At 42.0% G+C, this 23,758-nt stretch overlaps 1 protein-coding gene across 1 annotated transcript in view; it reads right to left on the bottom strand.

Annotated features, from left to right (window-relative positions):
- The window catches only part of LOC112080860 (beta-1,4 N-acetylgalactosaminyltransferase 1-like), a 28,474-nt gene extending 4,748 nt beyond the window's left edge, over positions 1–23,726 (bottom strand). The window contains exons 1-8 of the mRNA XM_070442734.1: positions 23,662–23,726; positions 11,884–12,027; positions 11,436–11,542; positions 11,257–11,294; positions 8,871–9,048; positions 8,685–8,771; positions 8,294–8,308; positions 5,665–5,819 (exon numbers count right to left, since the gene is read on the bottom strand). Coding sequence (XP_070298835.1) covers positions 5,665–5,819; positions 8,294–8,308; positions 8,685–8,771; positions 8,871–9,048; positions 11,257–11,294; positions 11,436–11,542; positions 11,884–12,027; positions 23,662–23,726 — 789 coding nt within the window. The remainder of the gene's footprint in view (positions 1–5,664; positions 5,820–8,293; positions 8,309–8,684; positions 8,772–8,870; positions 9,049–11,256; positions 11,295–11,435; positions 11,543–11,883; positions 12,028–23,661) is intronic.
- Between the last annotated feature and the right edge of the window lie 32 nt (positions 23,727–23,758).

The following is a 23,758-nucleotide window of genomic DNA, read 5'->3' as shown; positions in this document are numbered from 1 at the left end:
AGAACTGCATTGTAATGAACAGGTTTGACAAGGTATTATTTTACCTAGCTAACCGCCTCCCACAGACAGTTACACAAAAATATTAAAGGCACTAAAGGCACATGTTCAAATGAAAGTTTTACCATGTAGATCAAATTCATCCACCTTTTTTTCACATTTGGGTTACAAGGACAGAAATGCCTAAAAGTTTTGTGCTCCAAAAGATACAAATAATTTTTTTGAACTATACATCTAAATGCAAATCTCAATTCGCATAGTGTTTGTTCTGCTTCATCTCAACATCTAACAACAAAACTTAATTGAATACACCTTTGAGGAACTCAATGATTAGAGAGCTAGAAGTAATGCAGATGATAACAAGACCACATTGATTCAACACTGTGCAATCACATAAGTTCCATAGAGTGGAAAATGGTCCTTCTCACCTTTGGCGAGTTTATGAAACGCTATGGTGGTATGTACCTGCAGGTGACTCTGGATGTGTCCAGTGGTGTCCTGGCCATCGAGGCCCTTGGAGAGGGGGGGACAAAGAGAGGGACAGGGAGAGAAAGAGATCATGTCCAGTCTACCAGCCTCTCTGACCTCAACAATCTTCTGGGAAATACCAATACTTTTAACCAGCAACTGTGTACCGGATGAGGACTGGAGATCTGGGTAAGGCCGTAGATCCAGGTTTCCTACCATACCCCATGTCTTCCTCTCTACATGATCTGAGACCATCATATGACACCACCCTCCCTGCATCTTCACCAGCTCACTTCACGTTTGAACACCATGAGGCTGTCTTCCCCATTGTCATCAGCAGACTCAGTGCCTGTTTTTATATGACATAGGAAACGGTGAGATCCCTGTATTCCTTGTAATGTAGATAGTATCTGAAAGTGAAATTGGGGAGAATGAATCAACCATAGCGGGAGGATCAAGACTGGGGGTCAGAGTAGTGGGATATAAATAAGGGTTACACTAAAGATAATGTGATTGTTAATCCATTGTTTTTGGTCATGAAGCTTCTACAGATATGAGCAAATTGGTGGCGTCTTTAAACGGCAAAACCTATCATCAGATCCAAGATAGGTCATTAGGAAAGAACTATGAACATCACCCTCAAAACTCAGCGAAAAAGTACGTCCTCCTCTCACCTGTCGACTGCATTTATTTTCGCAAAGTTACATGTGTAATTTTTGTATGAACATAACACAATTAACACTGAGACATAAACTGAACAAGTTCAACAGACATGTGACTAACAAATGTGAATAATGTGTCCTGACAAAGGGGGGTACAATCAAAGTAACAGTCAGATATTGGTGTGGGCACCAGCTGCATTAAGTACTGCAGTGCATCTCGTCCTCATGGACTGCACCGATTAGCCAGTTCTGCTGTGAGTGTTACCTTCCACTCTTCCAACAAGGAAAATGCAAGTTCCCTGGACATTTCTGGGGGGAATGCCCTAGCCTTCACTCTCTGATCCAAACGGTCCCAGACGTGCTCAATGGGATTGAGATCCGGGCTCTTCGCTGGCCATGGCAGAACACTAACATTCCTGTCTTGCAGGAAATCACACACAGAAGAGCAGTATGGCTGGTGCATTGTCATGCTGGAGCATCATGTCAGGATGGCCTGCAGGAAGGGTACCACATTGAGGGAGGAGGATGTCTTCCCCTGTAAACGCCAGCGTTGAGATTGCTTGCAATGCAACAAACTCAGTCGATGATGCTGTGACACACTGCCCCAGACCATGACGAACCCTCACCATCCAAATCGATCCCGTTCCAGAGTACAGGCCTCAGTGTAACGCTCATTCCTTCGACGATAAACGCGAATCCGACCATCTACCTCTTGTGAGACAAAACCGTGACTCGTCAGTGAAGAGCACTTTTTGTCAGTCCCTGTCTGGTCCAGCGACGGGTGGGTTTTGTGCCCATAGGCGACGTTGTTAGCCGGTGGACGTCTGGTGAGGACCTGCCTTAACAGGCCTACAAGACCTGTCTGGCCTCTTTTAGCCTGTTGCGGAACAGTCTGAGCACTGATGGAGGATTGGTGCGTTCCTGGTGTAACTCGGGCAGTTGTTGTTGCCATCCTGTACATGTCCCGCAGGTGTGATGTTCGGATGTACCGATCTGGCTGGTTGTTGTTACACGTGGTCTGCCACTGCGAGGACGATCAGTTGTCCGTCCTGTCTCCCTGTAGCGCTGTCTTAGGCGTCTCACAGTACGGACATTGCAATTTATTGCCCTGGCCGCATCTGCAGTCCTCATGCCTCTTGCAGCATGCCTAAGGCACGTTCACACAGATGAGCAGGGACCCTGGGCATCTTTCTTTTGGTGTTTTTCAGAGTCAGTAGAAAGGCCCCTGGACAGTGGAAGCAAAATAGCCCCATAATATCAACAGATCCACCACTGGGTGATTATGATATATGGGTGACATATGGTGAGTATGGCAGGCCATTGAAGAACTGGGGCATTTTTCAGCTTCCCGGAATTTGTGTACAGATCCTTGCGACATGGGGCTGTGCATTATCAAACATGAGGTGATGGCGGCGGAGTGGCACAACAATGGGCCTAGGATCTCATCACGGTATCTCTGTGCATTAAATTGCCATCGATAAAATGCTATTGTGTTCGTATTGCACGCTCCCTCAAACTTGAGACATCTGTGAAATTGTGTTGTGTGATAAACTGCACATTTTAGAGTGGCCTTTTATTGTTCCCAGCCACAGGTGCACCTGTGTAATGATCATGCTGTTTAATCAGCTTCTTGTTATGCCACACCTGTCAGGTGGATGGATTATCTTGGCAAAGGAGAAATGCTCATTAACAGGGATGTAAACAAATTTGTGCACAACATTTGAGAGAAATAAGCTTTTTGTGCATATGGAAAACTTCTGGGATCTTTTATTTCAGCTCATGAACCATGGGACAAACACTTTACATGTTGCGTTTATATTTTGGTTAAGTATACAAATCAAACAGACACGTCCACTCCCAATTGCAGTAGGATCTAGGATGTCGCTGCGTTAAACCAGGAGTGATCTCTCATTGCAGTATCAACGACGGAGTGACCATTGTCACCAAGACGTTTCTGAGATACACGAGCTGGCAGGTCCTCATCAGTAGCATAAGGACCTATTACAAGGACATCAAAATCCTATCGCCGACGACAGCCTGGAGCCACAGAAAGTGAACGGCTCCAACATTGAGCAGTACATCATGCCCCCAGCACAGGTACAGCTGGTTTTGGTCAATATGAAAAACCTCAAAGTGGACATTCAATGTGAATTGATAGACATAACATACATGTTGAGCATGTGTGATTGAATTTCTGAGTTGAAAGGAATAGAAAAAGATTTTATTGAATTGTTTATTGGTCATTATTGTGATGTGCATGTCTTAATAACCCAGGTATATGTATTTGTCTCCAGGAGCAGATCAGTGCAAAAGGCAACCTGCCATAGACCTACACTTACAGTGTAGGATCTTAATTTGAGCCAGTTTGCTACAGCAGGAAAATAATCCTGCAGCAACAGGAAATGTGGATTATAATAAATTGACATTTTTGTAGGGATTGGTGCTTCTTTCGTTAGGGAAAATTAAGTCTGAAGTTTTAAAGTGCAATTACAAGTGTTAGCTGTGCAAGACAATTCTCAGCAACAGAAGAGTACATTTATATCCTATATATTGTTAGGTTCTAATTCTCAGAGTAAACACTCAACGGACTTATGAAAGCTTAACCAAGTTTATTCTTCCAGAGGATCAATACAGCTGCATTAGACAAAACATGCTTCCACCTCCACAAGTATATATACTCCAATTTAAGCACTCTCCTTCTCTCCAATCTTAACATCTTTTATGGTTTGACAGGAAGACCAAAGTGATGGGGTAAATAAACCATTTCTTCTCCCTTAAGGTGATCTAACCTGACCTCAACCCCCTTGATTCCTAATCCAAGACTCTCCACGTATCACTATAGCAATCCTGTTGACTTCCTCCTGTCTACCCAGCACATTCCACAGCCATCTGGCTCGTACAGATAACCATTAACTTCTGATCTAAAAACCAGTCTGTCACGTAGAGTAGGCCAGAAGGCTAAAACTGGAAAACCTAACCTAATCAAAATAAAAAGATGGCGGAGCCGCAAAAGTTATTCTGTGCAAAGGTGTTTATTTACAAAGTGATTCAGAACAAGAACAACAGTACTGCCATCAACCGTCTACCTTGTGGACAGCTTAAAAACAATGCTGCCCCATCCACAGCTCAATCCAAAATGCCTCTCCATGAACTGAAAGAGAGGCTCCTTTTGTAGGGCTAGCCCTCCCTCAGAACAATTAACACTAATTAATTAAGCAATTAACTATACAAACCTACATTTTCATGACCTAAACCTACTAAAGGATATACCTTGCACACCGTTTTTTTAAACAATACCACAACATAACATTTACAACATTACATCACTACTGACTACTGATGAGCCATTTGGGGACAGGCACTATAAAGTCAGCCAATTCCCTTAGCTCGGGTCCTTTTCCAGCATACCAGGAAGCTACAGAGATGGAGAGGAGGAGAGAGAACAGAACAACCAAACAAACAAACAAACAAACAAACAAAGCGCTCATTCCACAACATTGATAAGTATAATACATATTGCATATATTAAATATGAACACTGACAAGTGTGAAATGTATGTACCAAGACAGAAGTTAATTTGTGTGTCGACCCACATTGTTATCTTATAACGAGCAGGGAGGAGTGATGAATGTGTGCGTGCGTTAAAGTACCAAATGCTGCCCGCGGCCAGTGACGGACTTCTACGTCACAAGACTGGTTTTTAGATCAGAAGTTAATGGTTATCTGTACGAGCCAGATGGCTGTGGAATGTGCTGGGTAGACAGGAGGAAGTCACAGGATTGCTATAGGTGATACGGGTGGAGATCTTTGGATTAGGAATCAAGGGGGTTGAGGTCAGGTTAGATCACCTTAAGGGAGAAGAAATGGTTTATTACCCCATCACTTTGTCTTCCTGTCAAACCATAAAAGATGTAAAGATTGGAGAGAAGGAGGAGTGCTTAAATTGGAGTATATATACTTGTGGAGGTGGAAGCATGTTTTGTCTAATGCAGCTGTATTGATCCTCTGGGAAGAATAAACTTGGTTAAGCTTTCATAATGTCCGTTGAGTGTTTTACTCTGAGAATTAGAACCTAACAATATATAGGATATAAATGTACTCTTCTGTTGCTGAGAATTTTCTTGCACAGCTAACGCTTGTAATTTGCACTTTAAAACTTCAGACTTAATTTTCCCTAACGAAAGAAGCACCAATCCCTACAAAATTGTCCATTTATTATAATCCACATTTCCTGTTGCTGCAGGATTATTTTCCTGCTGTAGCAAACTGGCTCAAATTAAGATCCTACATCTGTAAGTGTAGGTCTATGGCAGGTTGCCTTTTTGCACTGATCTGCTCCTGGAGACAAATACATATACCTGGGTTATTTAAGACATGCACATCACAATAATTGACAATAACAATTCAATAAAATCTTTTTTCTATTCCTTTCAACTCAGAAATTCAATCACACATGCTCAACATGTATGTTATGTCTATCAATTCACATTGAATGTCCACTTTGAGGTTTTTKATTTGACCAAAACCAGCTTGTACCTGTGCTGGGGGCATGATGTACTGCTCAATGTTGGAGCCGTTCACTTTCTGTGGCTCAGCGTCCTGCGAGATGATTTGTGCCTGCGTATAGGTCCTTATTGCACTGATGAGGACTGCAGCTCGGTGTATCAGAAACGTCTTGGTGACAATGGTCACTCGGTCGTGATATCTGCAATGAGAGATCATCTCTGGTTAACGCAGCGACATCCTAGATCCTACTGCAATTGAGGTGGACGTGTCTGTTGATTTGTATACTTAACCAAAATAAAACAACATGTAAAGTGTTTGTCCATGGTTCATGAGCTGAAATAAAAAGATCCCAGAAGTTTTCCATATGCACAAAAAGCTTATTTCTCTAAATGTTGTGCACAAATTTTTTACATCCCTGTTAGTGAGCATTTCTCCTTGCCAAGATAATCCATCACTGACAGGTGTGGCATATAAGAAGCTGATTAAACAGCATGATCATTACACAGGTGCACCTTGTTGGGAACACATAAAAGCCACTTCTAAAATGTGCAGTTTTATCACACAACACACATTTCACAGATGTCTCAAGTTTGAGGGAGCGTGCATACGAACACAATAGCATTTTATGATGGCAATTAAATGCACAGAGATACCGGATGAGATGCCTGAGGCCCATTGTTGTGCCACTCGCGCCATCACTCATGTTTGATAATGCACAGCCCCATGTCGAGCTGTACACAATTCCGGAAGCTGAAAATGCCACCAGTTCTTCAATGGCCTGCACTCTCACACATATGTCACCCATATAATCATAATCCTTAGAGCAGGTGTGATCTTTGATATTATGGGCTATTTTAGCTTCCACTGGTCCAGGGGCCCTTAGTTAGGCAATGCATGATGAACTTTACGAATACCGGCACGAAGGATATCAAAGATTTGTTGCGGAGGAATGTGAAAACAATCAAATTTGGACCCAGCTTTTAGTTCTATAAACAAAATTGAATTCTCTGAGCAATTTGTATACTAAATATCTAAATCGATTTCTCTCTTTTCCTTGATACAATATCAGGCAACTCCACTTTCAATTATAGTTTTTGCAGCTCATCTATTATAAGGGTGCCCAATAGCTTTTGACCTGAATGTCCAACTACACCAGCATTGACTGATAGCATTAGGTGATGGTATTGAAGTTGGTAAAGCCAGCAGAGTTGGCAGCTCAAATGGACGATGCTTTAAAGCCCATTTTCAGGAATGGAGGAAGGAGAGTTTATGGTATGTTAGTTGCAAGCTGACAGCAGTTTGCTCCGCTTTCACATTTCATAAAAACTCAGAAAAAAAAAGAAACGTCCCTTTTTCACAACCCTGTCATTCAAGATAATTCGTGAAAAATCCAAACAACTTCACAGTATTTATTGTAAAGGGTTTAATATCTGTTTCCCATGCTTGTTCAATGAACCATAAACAATTAATGACATGCACCTATCGAACGGTCGAAGACACTAACAGCTTACAGACGTAGCAATTAAGGTCACAGTTATGAAACTTAGGACACCAAAAGAGGCTTTCTACTGTGAAAAAACACCAAAAGAAAGATGCCCAGGGTCCCTGCCCATCTGTGTGAACGTGCCTTAGGCATGCTGAGAGGCAATGAGGACTGCAGATGTGGCCAGGGCAATAAATTGCAATGTCCGTACTGTGAGACGCCTAAGAACAGCGCTACAGGGAGACAGGACGGACAACTGATCGTCCTCGCAGTGAGACCACGTGTAACAACACCAGCACAGGATCGGTACACTCGACACATCACACCTGCGGACATGTACAGATGGCAAAAAACAACTGCCCGAGTACACACCAGGAACGCACAATCCCTCAATCAGTGCTCAGACTGTCCACAACAGCTAAAAGAGGCCAGACAGGCTTGTAGGCCTGTTGTAAGGCAGGTCCTCACCAGACGTCACGGCAACAACGTCGCCTATGGCACAAACCCACCGTCGCTGGACCAGACAGGACTGACAAAAGTGCTCTTTCACTGACGAGTCACGGTTTTGTCTCACCAGGGTGATGGTCGGATTCGCGTTCGTCGAAGGAATGAGCGTTACACTGAGGCCTGTACTCTGGAACAGGATCGATTTGAAGGTGGAGGGTTCGTCATGTGCTGGGCATTGTGTCACAGCATCATCGGACTGAGTGGTTGTCATTGCAAGCAATCTCAACGCTGTGCGTTACAGGGAAGACATCCTCTCCCTCAGTGTGACCTCTTCTGCAGGCTCATCCTGACATGATGCCCAGCATGACAATGCCACCAGCCATACTGCTCGTTCTGTGTGATTTTCCTGCAAGACGGGAATGTCGGTGTCTGCCATGCAGCGAAGAGCCCGATCTCAAAATTGAGCACGCCTGGGACCTGTTGGATCAGAGGTGAAGGCAGGGCCATCCCCCAGAAATGTCCAGGAACTTGCAGATCCTTGTTGAGAGAGGGGTAACATCTCACAGCAAGAACGGCTAAATCTGATGCAGTCATGAGACGAGATTGCACCGCAGTACTTAATGCAGCTGGTGCCACATTTTCAAATAGCTGACTTCTTTGATTGGACAAGTCTGGTTCCCCCTTTGTCAGTGGATCGACATTATCCATTAGTTAGCCATTCTGAGGAACTGTTCAAGTTTATGTCTCAGTTGTTGAATTGTGTTATGTTCATACAAATATTTACACATGTTAACTTTGCTGAAAATAAATGCAGTCGACAGTGAGAGGACGTTACTTTTTCGCTGAGTTTGAGGGGTGATGTCATAGTTCTTCCTAATGACCTAATKTTGGTATCTGATGATAGGTTTTGCCATTTAAAGACGCCGCCATTTGCTCATATCTGTAGAAGCTTCATGACCAAAAACAATGGATTAACAATCACATTATCTTTAGTGTACCCTTTATTTATATCCCACTACTCTGACCCCCAGTRTTGATCCTCCCSCTATGGTTGATTCATTCTCCCCAATTTCACTTTCAGATACTATCTACATTACAAGGGAATAKAGGGYGATCTCACCGTTTCCTATGTCATATAAAACAGGCACTGATGTCTGCTGGYTGACAATGGGGAAGACAGCCTCATGGTGTTCAAACGTGAAGTGAGCTGGTGAAAGAGCAGGGAAGGGTGGTGTCATATYATGGTCTCAGATCATGTAGAGAGGAAGACATGGGTATGGTAGGAAACCTGGATCTACYGCCTTACCCAGATCTCCAGTRCTCATRCGGTACACAGTGCTGGTGTAGGTKATTTGTCCCAGAAGATTGTTGAGGTCAGAGAGGCTGGTAGACTGGACAGTGATCTCTTTCTCTCCCTGTCCCTCTTTGTCCCCCTCTCCAAGGGCCTCGATGGCCAGGACACCACTGGACACACTCAGAGTCACCTGCAGGTACATACCACCATAGCGTTTTCATAAACTCGGGCCAAAGGTTGAGAAGGACCATTTTCCACTTCTATGGAACTTATGTGATTGRACAGTTGTTGAATCAATGTGGTTCTTGCTATCATCTGCATACTTCTCTCTCTCTCTAATCAATTGAGTTCCTCAAAGGTGTATTCAAATTAAGTTTTGTTGTTAGATGTTAGATTGAAGCAGAACAACACTATGCGAATTGAGATTTAGCATTTAGATGTATAGTTCAAAAATTATTTGTATCTTTTGGAGCACAAAACTTGTAGGCATTTCTGTCCTTGTAAACAAATGTGAAAAATAGGTGGATGAATTTGWTCTACATGGTAAAACTTTKATTTGAACATGTGCCTTTAGTGCCTTTAATATTTGTGTAACTGTTTGAAAAAGGCGGTTAGCTAGGTAAAATAATTACCTTGTCAAWCCTGTTCATATCAATGCAGTCTCAAACAGACATACCGTAACTGAGGAATGAACCAGTGGGGGAAAAAAAGATTTGCTGCTTACTTCATTGCAAAAAGGAAAGGAACACAGGGAGAACTGGTGTGATGGTACMGATGATTTGTCATCACAGATGGTTTGTTTACATAGCAGGTTAGGATAATWAACGTGGCAGGTTAGGAGAACTAACGCAGCAGGTTATGTGAATAAAGCAGCAGGTTAGGAGAATAGGTTAGGGTTTGRTACAATGCTACAGTTGTCAACAACAGATGTGTCCACTAGATTAAGCTGGTGTAGGCTTACTCCATCTAGTCACAACGGTAGAAACATAAACAYACCATCTGTGGGACAAATCACGAGTATCATAACACTTGGATGAAAGTAACACAGGGCGAAAGTAACAMGCCCWTTTTCCCAGATAACACAGAAGCTAGAATGATGTAGTGAAATCAGCACATCCCTAATGCGGAGGACGACCTCCCTGCATCGGACCCTGAAATGTTTTTTTGGGGGTTGTAGAGTCGTGCTTACATATGTCTTAACCCATCTAGAGACTGAACGACAGCATAGGTTTTAAGTATCATGCTAGCTAGTCTTGGGTGTTAGCCTGGGAGAAGGAGAGCCGGGTGGGACAAAATTGATGACCTGGAATGAAATTTAAAAAATGTTTAAGCACTGGCCATTGTCTCTGAGAGTTCATATTGCTTTCACAATGTTATCTAAATGTTTAAAAATGGCATATGACATCATTAAAAAGAATGCCTTGATTGACAATTTGCTTTTATCGACAGGTTAGTGGTTTGATTCTGGGGGTCAATTACCTCAAGCCATGGAAATGTGATAAGCATGACGAGTTTGCCATTTMTGAAGAGAATATAAATGTGTATTCTATCAAGACACGAGGAGCACGCTTGACGAAGACAATTGATTTGTAGTGCTAAACATTTACAGTCATGATTAGTAGGGCTAAACATGAATAGTCATTGAACATTTCCATTAAAGAAATMATGGTTAATATAGCTATTATGTGATCATTTTAGTCTGATTTAATAGGCTAAATAAATCAAAATAGGGGTTGCGCAACATTGCGATGTTMACGCATTGGTTAATTTMAATGAATTTCGAACCCATATACTTATTRATTGAATCGACACAAACAAGAAACTATGGCTGATAGTACCTTTGTTGAAAGTAAGGGGCATTACAAAKCAGAACAATTTMAWATAAGACAGATATTGTGCACTTTTGGCCAGCTGTTAATTTTGACCCAAACCTGTTTTAGTTTAGACCCGCCTGGCTAGTACAAAAGTAGCATTATGCTAGTTTCATTCTGTATTTTTATTTAAAAGTGATTAGTCCTAGACATTTAATTACAGTTGCTAATGGTAGAGGACATATATACTGTAAGTTATTTATCATAAAATATGGTTTCTCTAGCACTATCGATCTCTGAGTAAATAGGAAAAAACTAAGTGTTACTTTCATCCCGGTTCTCCCCTACATGAAGTAAAAGCTAAGCAGAAAATGGTAGATATGACACCTGTTGTAAAGAACCACCACCAAAAAGAGCAGGTAACTCTTAACATTAAGGGTAKAATTGACATTGTTTGTATCCTGCCCTTACCCTTACTGTAAAGTCTTACCAAAGATTCCAATCAAACACCAACAAACAGTTCATTACAATATGGAGAACATGAGACCCTCAAGTCCATTATCCATTCAAAGCGTTTTCGAACCAACCTTGTAATTTTGTKTTTTTGCTGCATGGAGAGCTAAACCTGAAATAATATTTTTATAGCACAATTTAAATATTGAGTTACTAATSTATTGTGTAACTGCTTTGCAGASAACATACGGTATACATTTTTTCTTTATTGATGATGGAGGGTACGTAAACAAGCGGTTCTTGCATAGGCTACCTGMTATCAATGTCTTCCGAAGAGGGACAACAGTGAACCCCTGGATTGGATACTGAAGAGGGGAGTTGGATGGAGCAAATATAAGCCTGTTCAGACTGGAGCTTGTCCTAGGAGAAGATCAAATGGTCCCATAAATGTTTCCTGAGTACAGCATGCATGTGCATATTTAAGACATAACAATCAACTTAGTGGATATMCTTCTTGAAATGGAAGAATATCATGTCCAGAAATGACCTGSTTGCCAGTGTAACGGSGTTAAGAAGTGCAATAAACWAACTCCACAGTTAGCTTGAAATGTTGTTATTAAGGAGGGCGGTCYCGAGTGTTTGCAAAGCAGAGGTCCCGAGTTCGAGCCTGGTATGAGTCGAATCGGGGGAAAAGGGTTACTCGCTAAGCAAGCTACTTGATTTTCCGTAACACCAGGTTACATTTGTAGTATTTTACCCACCTGATATGATGCTTCCTGTACTCCTCAGCTCTTCGTTTGACTATGTCATCATACTGGTCTTTTGGAAGATGATCTTTCAGRATAAACACTCCGCTTCCCTGACAGGTGCAATTGGGTTGTCTGGGACTGGTGGATGGTAAGGCTCTATTGATTCACAGGGACAAATAGAACATAATCTACAAGAACTGGACAGGTTKCATTGCTGAAGATATACAATTTTAAAACTGGTATAGTACTTTATTGATTTTCACGATGGCAGCACTGTCTTAAAAACAAGTATGTTGTACCTTTACATTTTGAAATGTCTAAGGGATTTCAGCCTTCACGATAACTTAGTTAAAACAAACAGTTGCTGAAAAATAAAATGTACCTTATTTGCTGAGGAACTAATTGATCTGTGCTTCCTCTGTTGTGCTTAGTGGAATATGAAGGAGTACATCACTGATGCTGACAGACAGAAAATAGCTAGGACAAGTATCTTCTTGCCTCTACCCATCTGTTGAGACTGCCCATCTGTAGAAGACAAGAGCATCAAATTCTGCCCCAGGGAAGCAATGTAAAATCTTGAAGGGGCTACCCACTGGAAACAAACTGGTTGAGTCAGCGTTATTGCCATCATATATATAAACTCAACAAAAAAAGAAACGTCCTCTCACTGTCAACTGCGTTTATTTTCAGCAAACTTAACGTGTAAATATTTGTATGAACATAAGATTCAACAACTGAGACATAAACTGAACAAGTTCCACAGACATGTGACTAAGAATGGAATAATGTGTCCCTGAACAAAGGGGGGGGGGTCAAAATCAAAAGTAACAGTCAGTATCTGGTGTAGCCACCAGCTGCATTACCGCAGTGCATCTCCTCCTCATGGACTGCACCAGATTTGCCAGTTCTTGCTGAAAGATGTTACCCCACACTTCCACCAAGGAACCTGCAAGTTCCCGGACATTTCTGGAGGGAAATGGGCCCCCTAGCCCTCACCCTCCGATCCAACAGTTCCCAGATGTACTCAATGGGATTGAGATCCGGGCTCTTTGCTGGCCATGGCAGAACACTGACATTCCTGTCTTGCAGGAAATCACGCACAGAATGAGCAATATGGCTGGTGGCATTGTCATGCTGGAGGGTCATGTCAGGATGAGCCTGCAGGAAGCGTACCACATGAGGGAGGAGGATGTCTTCCCTGTAACGCACAGAGTTGAGATTGCTTGCAATGACAACAAGCTCAGTCCGATGATGCTGTGACACACCGCCTCAGAACATGACGGAGCATCCACCTCCAAATCGATCCTGCTCCAGAGTACAGGCCTCGGTGTAAGGCTCATTCCTTCGACGATAAACGCGAATCCGACCATCAACCCTGGTGAGACAAAACCGCAACTCGTCAGTGAAAAGCACTTTTTGCCAGTCCTGTCTGGTCCAGTGACGGTGGGTATGTGCCCATAGGCGACGTTGTTGGTGAGGACCTGCCTTACAACAGGCCTACAAGCCCTCAGTCCAGCCTCTCTCCGCCTATTGCGGACAGTCTGAGCACTGATGGAAGGATTGTGCGTTCCTGGTGTAACTCGGGCAGTTGTTGTTACCATCCTGTACCTGTTCTGCAGGTGTGATGTTCGGATGTACCGATCCTGCTCATTCTGTGTTGTTACACGTGGTCTGCCACAGCGAGGACGATAAGTTGTCCGTCCTGTCTCCCTGTAGTGCTGTCTTAGGCGTCTCACAGTACGGACATTGCAATTTACTGCCCTGGCCACATCTGCAGTCCTCATGCCTCCTTGCAGCATGCCTAAGGCATGGTCACGCAGATGAGCAGGGACCCTGGGCATCTTTCTTTTAGTGTTTTTCAGAGTCAGTAGAAAGGCCTCTTTAGTGTCCTAAGTTTTCATAACTGTAACCTTAATTGCCTACCATCTGTAAGCTGTTACTTTCTTATCAATTGTTTGGTTAATTGAACAAGCATGGGAAACAGTGTTTAAACCCTTTACAATGAAGATCTGTGAAGTTATTTGGATTTTTACGAATTATCTTTGAATGACAGGGTTATTTTTTTGCTGAGTTTAAATAAAGTGCAAAAGTGAAGTGTTAGTAGCAGCATATTATTAATTGTTTTGCCAAATGTTTCAATCACCACGTTTCCAACCACAGTTTTTCTGCAAGTTTTTCTGCAAATAAAGGCATAACATATATAAAAAAAAGATCACAGCTGTGATGAAAACAGGAGGTTTCGGTACAATTTTATAAATGCCGACCGAATTTGTTCGTTGACATGGTGGGATCTTTTTGTGTCTGTAAAAGTAATTATGCAAGAAATGGCGGTGGAATCGTCTTTATGCGGAAATATTGTTAGAATAATAATCATATCGAAATACATTTCAGTTTTGGCCTGTTTCGTTCCGGAACCTATTTTCCAGGATTCGGTACCTCTCGTGACCTGAATCACACGCATCCCTGGGTCACTCGTCTTTTCAGTTCGCTGCAGCTACCTACTGGAACAAGCTGCATGAAACACTTAAACTAGACAGTTTTATCTCAATTTCTTCATTCAAAGACTCAATCATGGACACTTACTGACTGCTGTGGCTGCTTTGCATGATGTATTGTGTTGTCTCTAAATTCTTGCCCTTTGTGCTGTTGTCTGTGCCCAATCATGTTTATACTCTGTTTTGCCATGTTGTGTTGCTACCATGTTGTTGTCATGTTATGTTGTTTAACATGCTATGGTGTTGTCTTAGGTCTCTCTTTATGTAGTGTTGTGTTGTCTTTCTTGTCGTGATGTGTGTTTTGTCCCATATTTTAATATCATTTATTTTTTATCCCGTCCCGGCCTTTTGGTAGGCTGTCATTGTAAATATGAATTTGTTATTAACTGACTTGCCTCGTTAAATAAAGGTTAAATAATAAAAAAATACTTATCTGTCTGTAGGCAACGAAAATAATTTAGAAACGTCCAAATAGGCCTATTGTGCGAACATAGTTTTTTACGAACTACACAGAACGAGAAAGATAGGCTTTTGGCAGGAGCGCGTCGGCTACCGTCAGTGGGTGAGCAACACGTCATTGTCATTGACATTGTCATTGTCATTGAAACTGGAAAGCTTTATAGGACTATAATTTCCTCCTATCAAATGTTATTGTTCACATGCACACATTTAGCAGATGTTATTGCATAAACACCAGTATACATACATACAATAAGTATACAAACAGACAATGACTTTAATTATTTGTTATTCTTATCTTTTTCGGGGTTTATTTTCTTAAAACTGCATTGTTGGTTAAGGGCTTGTAAGTAAGCATTTCACTTAAGGTCTCCTCCTGTTGTGTTCGGCGCATGTGACAAATACAATTTGATTGAATTTGATATGCTAGGGGGGAACAACAAATTACAGATTATACAAAGACCTTAAAAGATACGCACGTATTGATTGTTTTAACAGCTTTCTTATTGGAAGAATGTAGAATGTTCTTAATGTACTGCTAAAATTCCTTATAGAAAACATGGAAGACTGTTTTTTTTATGAGTGAATTTAGATTTATGAATATGAAGTTTTTCCATTATCACAATTAGATATATAGATTTGTTCCGACATTATATTAGTGACAAATATATTCCAGTCAATTGTGACATAAGGAATAGATACAATATCCCTTTGAAATAAAGTACTTATAGATATGTTGCTCTGAGGAAAGAGAAACACATTTTTCCTACTGGAGAGTCAACTGGATTAAGCAAGGGTAGCTCCCGAGTGTCGCAGTGGTTAAAGGCACTGTATCTCAGTCGTCACTATAGTACCTGGTTCGAATCCAGGCTGTATGACATCCGGCCGTGATTGGGAGTCCCATAAGGGCAGCGCACAATTGGCCCAGCGTCGTTAGGGTTTGGCCCGAGTAGGCCGTCATTGTAAATAAGAACTTGTTCTTAACTGACTTGCCTAGTTAAATTAAGGTTGCATTTAAAAAAATGTGAGGTCTGGTTACACCTATTGACAGGGATATTGTAACGAGATAAACATTCCTCAAGGATCGATCATAATTTCACCAGAATAAGACCCTTGATATTTATTGGAGTATGAAACCCATCACATAATTTTCACCACCCTGTGAAGTTCATAACATATTTTATCTGTAGCCTAATAAACTGAATGCTTTCCTGAGTCATAGTAGGCGTACCACACAACACCCGCCACAAAAAGGGCGATGCACAATTGGCAGAGTCCTTACGGTTTGGCCGGGGTAGGCCTTCATTGTAAATAAGAATTTGTTCTTAACTGATTTGCCTAGGTAAATAAATATCAGTTATATATATATATATATATATATATATTTTTAAATCGACCGATTTTGAAGAATGGCTTACAGATCCTTATTGAATGGGATAAACCACAATAAATGTAAGTTGTATAGCCTAATGTAAATTCAAAAAACTTGTTATAATAATATAGCCATACCCCTATAAATAATAGGCTACGCCAAATTCATGATATTAATAATAAACATTTACATTTGGATAAGACAATATGCAAATGTGAATGTTTACTATTCATTTAATGAATGTTCCGTAAGTATACTATTTAAGCCTACTAGTCTATACAAACGGAAAAATGTAACAAAATGTTAAAACGGCTTAGTGAAAAGTAAGGCTAAAATACAAACCTTTTAAAACACAATTCTACGATGGTCCAGTCTGTCTAGTCATTTAACTATGGAAAAAAGAAAATCCACAGCAGATATGATCAGAAGGTAAACCAAAGATGATGGATATATTGACAAGGAACACGTCTCTCTGCCTTAACAATGGGGGTCGTTGTCCGGAAAGCAGCACAGCGGCTGTCTAGCTCCCGTCTATCCTTTCTTTATATTGGTGTATATGTCATTATTGTAATCGTTTTTTGAATATTCAATAATGGTTGTTGACGTCAACCGCCTGTATTCAATGGAGAGAGATGCTATTGTAACCCTTGTTATTTTGGTGCTTTGAAAGGTACGGTCCGTATCCTCCCGCCCCCTCTCAGACATCTGATATTAATGTACCTAGGCTATGTAAATTAGATGTGTATGTGTTTTCGGCATGCTGCTGAGACACGTAGTCGCGTACTTGCTCATCGTACATTACCGTGCTTCAAAAACGTAACGTAGGTAAGCAATACTTCTGTGAGCTGTTTTATATTGCTTTGTAAGTACTTAGTATAACGTAATTCCATGGTGTTAATGTGATTATTGAAAATATGTTAGTATTTAAAGTGCATTCGGAATATATTCAGACCCTTTGACTTTTTCCACATTTTGTTAAATTACAGCCTTATTCTAAAATGGATTAAATTGTTTTTCCCCCCTCATCAATACAGACAATACCCCATAATGACAAAGCAAAAACAGGTTTTTAGATTTTTTTGCAAAGTTCTGAAAAATAAAAACGTCACATTTAGATAAGTGTAATGCCCGGGGTGTAGTGGAGGAAGGAGTCAGACGCAGGAGACAGAGAGTTCAGAGTAGCGTACTAATTTAATCACACAGAGGTGAACACGACGCCACTCCAAGTAAATGCTCCAACACATTAACGAGAACAAAATAATCCAAAAAGACAACGTACACTAACCGTGACACACAAGCATGTACAACCTGTACACAAAACAATCCCGCACACCATAAAGCCCCACTAATCACCCTAACCACAAACAGGTGTAACCAATAAACAAATAAGGAGGGGGAGGAAAAAGTCAGTAGCAGCTAGTAGGKCGGTGACGACGACCGCCGAGCGCCACCCGAACAGGAAGGGGAGCCACCTTCGGTAGGAGTCGTGACAATAAGTGATCAGACCCTTTACTCAGTACTTTGTTGAGGCACCTTTGGCAGCGATTACAGCCTTGAGTCTTCTTGGTTATGATGCAACAAGCTTGGCACACCTGTATTTGGGGAGTTTCTCCCATTGTCTGCAGATCCTCTCAAGTTCTGTCAGGTTGGATGGGGAGTGTCGCTACACAACTATTTTCAGGTCTCTCCAAAGATCTTAGATCGGGTTCAAGTCCGGGCTCTGGCTGGGCCACTCAAGGACATTCAGAGACTTGTTCCGAAGCCACTCCTGCCTTGTCTTGGTTGTGTGCTTGGGGTCGTTGTCCTGTTGGAAGGTGAACCTTCACCCCAGTCTGAGGTCCTGAGCGCTCTGGAGCAGGTTTTCAATAAGGATCTCTCTGTACTTTGCTCCGTTCATTTTTCCCTCAATCTTGACTAGTCTCCCTGTCCCTGCCACTGAAAAACATCGCCACAGCATGATGCTGCCACCACCATGCTTCACTGTAGGGATGGTGCCAGGCTTCCTCCAGATGTGARGCTTGGCATTCAGGKCAAAGAGTTCAATCTTGGTTTCATCAGACCAGAGAATCTTGTTTGGTATTTTGGTATTTTATTAGGATCCCCATTAGCTGTTGTAAAAGCAGCAGCTACTCTTCCTGGGGTCCACACAAAACATGAAACATGACATAATACAGAACATTAATAGACAAGAACAGCTCAAGGACAGAACTACATACATTTTTTCAAAGGCTCATGTAGCCTACATATCAATGCATAAACCCAAACTATATACGTCCAACAGGGGAGAGGCGTTGTGCCGTGAGGTGTTGTTTTATCTGTTTTTTGAAACCAGGTTTGCTGTTTATTTGAGCAATATGAGATGGAACAGAGTTTCATGTAATAATGGCTCTATATAACACTCTACACTTTCTTGAAATTGTTCTGGATTCGGGGACTGTGAAAAGACCCGTGGTGGCATGTCTGGTGGGGTAAGAGCTGTGTGTAAATTGACTATGCAAACAATTTGCGATTTTCATCAGATTAACGTTTCTTATAAAAAGAAGAGGTGATGCATTCAGTCTCTCCTCAACCCTTAGCCAAGAGAGACTGGCATGCATTCCACCTGGCTACCCCTACCCCGGTCAACAGCTCTGCACACCCCACAGCAACTTGCCCAATCCTCTGCCATTTCTCCTTCACCCAAATCCAGATAGCTGATGTTCTGAAAGAGCTGCAAAATCTGGACACCTACAAATCAGCTGGGCTAGACAATCAGGACCCTCTCTTTCTAAAATTATCCTCTGCAATTGTTGCAACCCCTATTACTAGCCTGTTCAAACTCTCTTTCGTATCGTCTGTGATCCCCAATGATTGGAAGGCTGCCGCGTTCATCCCCCTCTTCAAAGGGGAGACACTCTAGACCCAAACTGTTACAGACCTATATCCATCCTACCCTGCCTTTCTAAGGTCTTCGAAAACCAAGTTAACAAACAGATCACCGACCATTTCGAATCTCACCGTACCTTCTTCGCTATGCAATCTGGTTTCCGAGCTGGTCATGGGTGCATCTCATCCATGCTCAAGGTCCTAAATTATATCATAACCGCCGTCGATAAAAGACAATACTGTGCAGCCGTATTCATCGACCTGGCCAAGGCTTTTGACTCTGTCAATCACCGCATTCTTATCGACAGACTCAACAGCCTTGGTTTCTCAAATGACTGCCTTCCGTGGTTCACCAACTACTTCTGAGACAGAGTTCAGTGTGTCAAATCGGAGGTTTTGTTGTCCGGACCTCTGGCAGTCTCTATGGGGGTGCCACAGGGTTCAATTCTCAGGCCGACTCTTTTCTCTGTATACATCAATGATGTCGCTCTTGATGCTGGTGATTCTCGATCCACCTCTACGCAGACAACACCATGCTGTATACTTCTGGCCCTTCTTTGGACACTGTGTTAACAAACCTCCAGACGAGCTTCAATGCCATACAAGTCTCCTTCCGTGGCCTCCAACTGCTCTTAAATGCAAGTAAAACAAAATGCATGCTCTTCTACCGATCACTGCCCGCACCTGCCCGCCCGTCTAGCATCACTACTCTGGACGGTTCTGACTTAGAATATGTGGACTACTACAAATAAATAGGTGTCTGGTTAGACTGTAAACTCTCCTTCCAGACTCACATTAAACATCTCCAATCCAAGATAAAATCTAGAATCGGCTTCCTATTTCACAAAGCATCATTCACTCATGCTGCCAAACATACCCTCATAAAACTGACTATCCTACCGATTCTTGACTTCGGCGATGTCATTTACAAAATAGCCTCCAACACTACTCAACAAATTGGATACAGTCTATCACAGTGCCAACCTTTTTGTCACCAAAGCCCCATATACTACCCACCACTGCGACCTGTATGCTCTCGTTGGCTGGCCCTCGCTTCATATTCGTCGCCAAACCCACTGGCTCCATGTCATCTATAAATCTTTGCTAGCTAAAGCACCGCATTATCTCAGCTCACTGGTCACCATAACAGCACCCACCAGTATCAGGCGCTCCAGCAGGTATATTTCACTGGTCACCCCCAAAGCCAATTCCTCCTTTGGCCGCCTCTCCTTCCAGTTCTCTGCTGCCAATGACTGGAACGATTTGCAAAAATCTCTGAAGCTGGAGTCTCATATCTCCCTCACTAGATTTAAGCATCAGCTGTCAGACCAGCTCACAGATCATTGCACCTGTACATAGCCCATCTTTATTTAGCCCACCCAACTACCTCATCCCCATATTGATAAAAACCTTTTTTTGCTCCTTTGCACCCCAGTATCTCTACTTGCACATTCATCTTCTGCACATATATCACTCCAGTGTTTAATTGCTAAATTGTAATTATTTCACCACTATGGCCTATTTATTATCTTACCTCCCTAATCTTACCTCATTTGCACACACTGTATATAGACTTTTCTATTGTGTTATTGACTTTACGTTTGTTTATTCCATGTGTAACTCTGTGTTGTTGTTTGTGTTACACTGCTTTGCTTTATCTTGGCCAGGTTGCAGTTGTAAATGAGAACTTGTTCTCAACTGGCCTATCTGGTTTAATGAAGGTGAAAAAAATGCATAGTATTTATATCAGCCCTTTGATTACAATGAAGAGCAAGACTTGCCGCTCTGTTCTGGGCCAGCTGTAGCTAACTAGGTCTTTCCATGCAGCTCTGGACCACACAACTGGACAATAATCAAGATTAGACTAAACTCGAGCCTACAGAACTTGCTTTTTGGCGTGTGGTGTCAAAAAAGCAGAGTATCTCCTTGTTATGGACAGACCTCTCCCCATTTTTACAACCATTGAATCTATATTATTTTGACCATGACAGTTTACACTCTAAGATAACGGCAAGTAATTTAGTCCCCTTAACTTGTTCAACAGCCCACCATTCATTACCAGATTCAGCTGAGGTCTAGAATATAGGGAATGATTTGTACCAAATACAATGCTCTAAGTTTTTGTTAACTGGCGCTGTCTGGTGAAGAAGTCAGGTGCAGGAGACAGAGAGTTGTGAAACAAGCGCACACTTTATTTGCAGGCAAAGTTGACAGCGCGAGAAATCACAACCTGATAAGGTTTTAACGAAACAAACCATCTACGTGTACACAATACACGAACAAACCAGCTAAACGCGAAACACCACGTAATACCAAACAATTTCACACAAAGACATGGAGGGAACAGAGGAATAAATACATGCAGTGTGATTAGGAAATGCAAACCAGGTGTGAAAGAAACAAGACAAAACAAATGGAATGATGGAAATGAAGCGGCGATGGCTAGAAGACCGGGGACGTCGACCGCGAACACCGCCCGAACAAGGAGAGGAGCCGAAGTCGTCACAGTTTTAGAGATGTTCAGGACCAGTTTATTACTGGCCACCCATTCCAAAAGAGACTTCAACCTCTTTGTTAGAGCTTTCAGTGATTTCATTAGCTATGGTTGCTTTTGCGTATATGGTTGAATCAAAAATAGAAAAGAGTAGATGGCCTAGAGAGCTGCCCTGTGGTACACAACACTTTACATGTTTGACATTAGAGAAGCTTCCATTAAAGAAATCCCTTTGAGTTCTATTAGATAGATAGCTCGATAGCTATCTCGCTTTATAATACAGTTTCTTCTTCTTTTTGTTGAGTTTAGTCACATAATTTCTCAATTTGCAGTAAGTGAGCCAGTCAGATATGCAGCCAGACTTATTAGTTACTCCTTTTGCCCCATCTCTTTCAACCATACAGTTTTTAAATTCCTCATCAACCCATGGAGCCTTAACAGTTCTAACAGTCAGTTTCTTAACAGGTGCATGTTTATCAATAATTGGAAGAAGCAATTTCATAAATTCATCAAGTGCAGCATCTGTATGCTCCTCATTAATCACATCAGACCAACAYATATTTTTAACATCATCCACATAAGAGTCACAGCAAATCTTTTGCATGATATCTTATACACTATTTTAGGCCCAGCTGTTGGAACTTTGATTTCCTGGATATAGCCACTACATTGTGATCACTGCATCCAATGGGTACGGATACAGCTTTAGAACAAGGTTCTACAGTATTAGTAAAAATGTGATCAATACATGTGGATGATCTTGTTCCTGTAGTGTTTGTAAACACCCTGGTAGGTTGATTAATAACCTGAACCAGATTACAGGCACTGGTTACAGTAAGAAGCTTCCTCCTGAGCAGACAGCTTGAAGAAAACCAGTCTATTCAGGTCCCCAAGAATGTAGACCTCTCTGTTTACGTCACATACACTATCAAGCATTTCACACATATTATTTAGATAATGACTGTTCGCACTTGGTGGCCTATAGCAACACCCCAAAAGAAAAGGCTTTAGACATGCCAAGTCAACCTGCAACCACAACACTTCAATAACACTTGACAWAAGATCTTCTTTAAGCATTACAGGGATATGGCTCTGACTATGTACAGCAACACCTCTCCTATAAGCATTTKTGTCTCTTCTATAGATGTTATATCCTTGTATTGCTACTGCTGTATCATCAAATGAATTATCTAAGTGAGTCTCAGAAATGGCTAATATATGGATGTTATCTGATAATAGCAAGTTATTGATTTCATTAAACTTATTTCTAAGGCTACTGTTACGACTTCTAGGAGTAGTGGGTGCGGAGTCAGGCGCAGAGAGCAGAGGGTTTAGGACAATCGTATTTATTCRGGTGACAGAAARGGTCYCGCCAAAAACACCAGGCGCATACAAATGACCGGCCCAAAAACAGGACCCAAACAGTCCGGAGAAAATAAGGGAAATGCACATCCACAAAACGAACAGAGGAACAAGCCCACACTAAAGCAGGCGGGCATAACTGGCTTAAATGGCCCTAACCAAAACCCAAACAAGAAACAGGTGTAACCAATAAGACAAAACTAACAGAAAAGGAAAAGAGGATTGGTGGCAGCTAGTAGACCGGTGACGACGAGCGCCGAGCGCCGCCCGAACAGGAAGAGGAGCCACCTTCGGTGGGAGTCGTGACAGCTACATATATTAATATGGGCTATTTTCAGGCCTTTCCTGGGTAGCTTATCAGAGATAGACATAATATAGAAAAGAGCAAACAAAGCAAGAGAAAAAAATATACATTCAGCTGTCCTTTAATCAATTGGTGTGTGTGTGTGTGTGTGTGCTGTGGGGTTGAAGCTACGAACCCATAACCTTATCTCTCTCATCCCTTCCAGGCTTCTGGGAGGGAGGGTGGACAATTAGCCTGTCATAGCGGATGTAAGAAATGTCCCCACACGCTCTGCCAGCTTTCATTGCTGGGATAAGTTCTTTCCTCTTCTGGCACATAGTTTAAGGATAATCCTCGTTGAGTAAGATATACGTTCCTCTCAAGTTCTTGGCTCTTTCCAGAACAGTTACATTGTCCTTGAACCTCAGGAACTTGACCACTATCGGCCTGGGCCTGTCACCTGAGCCGGTGGTAGGTTTTTCCAGTCCTGTGGGCGTGCTCCACCTCAATCTTCCTGTGGTCCATCTTCAATTTCTAAGAGATCATTTCCCTCACTC

The sequence above is a fragment of the Salvelinus sp. IW2-2015 genome, unplaced genomic scaffold, assembly GCF_002910315.2.
Source record: "Salvelinus sp. IW2-2015 unplaced genomic scaffold, ASM291031v2 Un_scaffold16537, whole genome shotgun sequence".
NCBI lineage: Eukaryota > Metazoa > Chordata > Actinopteri > Salmoniformes > Salmonidae > Salvelinus > Salvelinus sp. IW2-2015.
The sequence above is the reverse complement of the archived record's forward strand: the minus strand, read 5'-3'. Positions and strand labels throughout refer to the sequence as shown.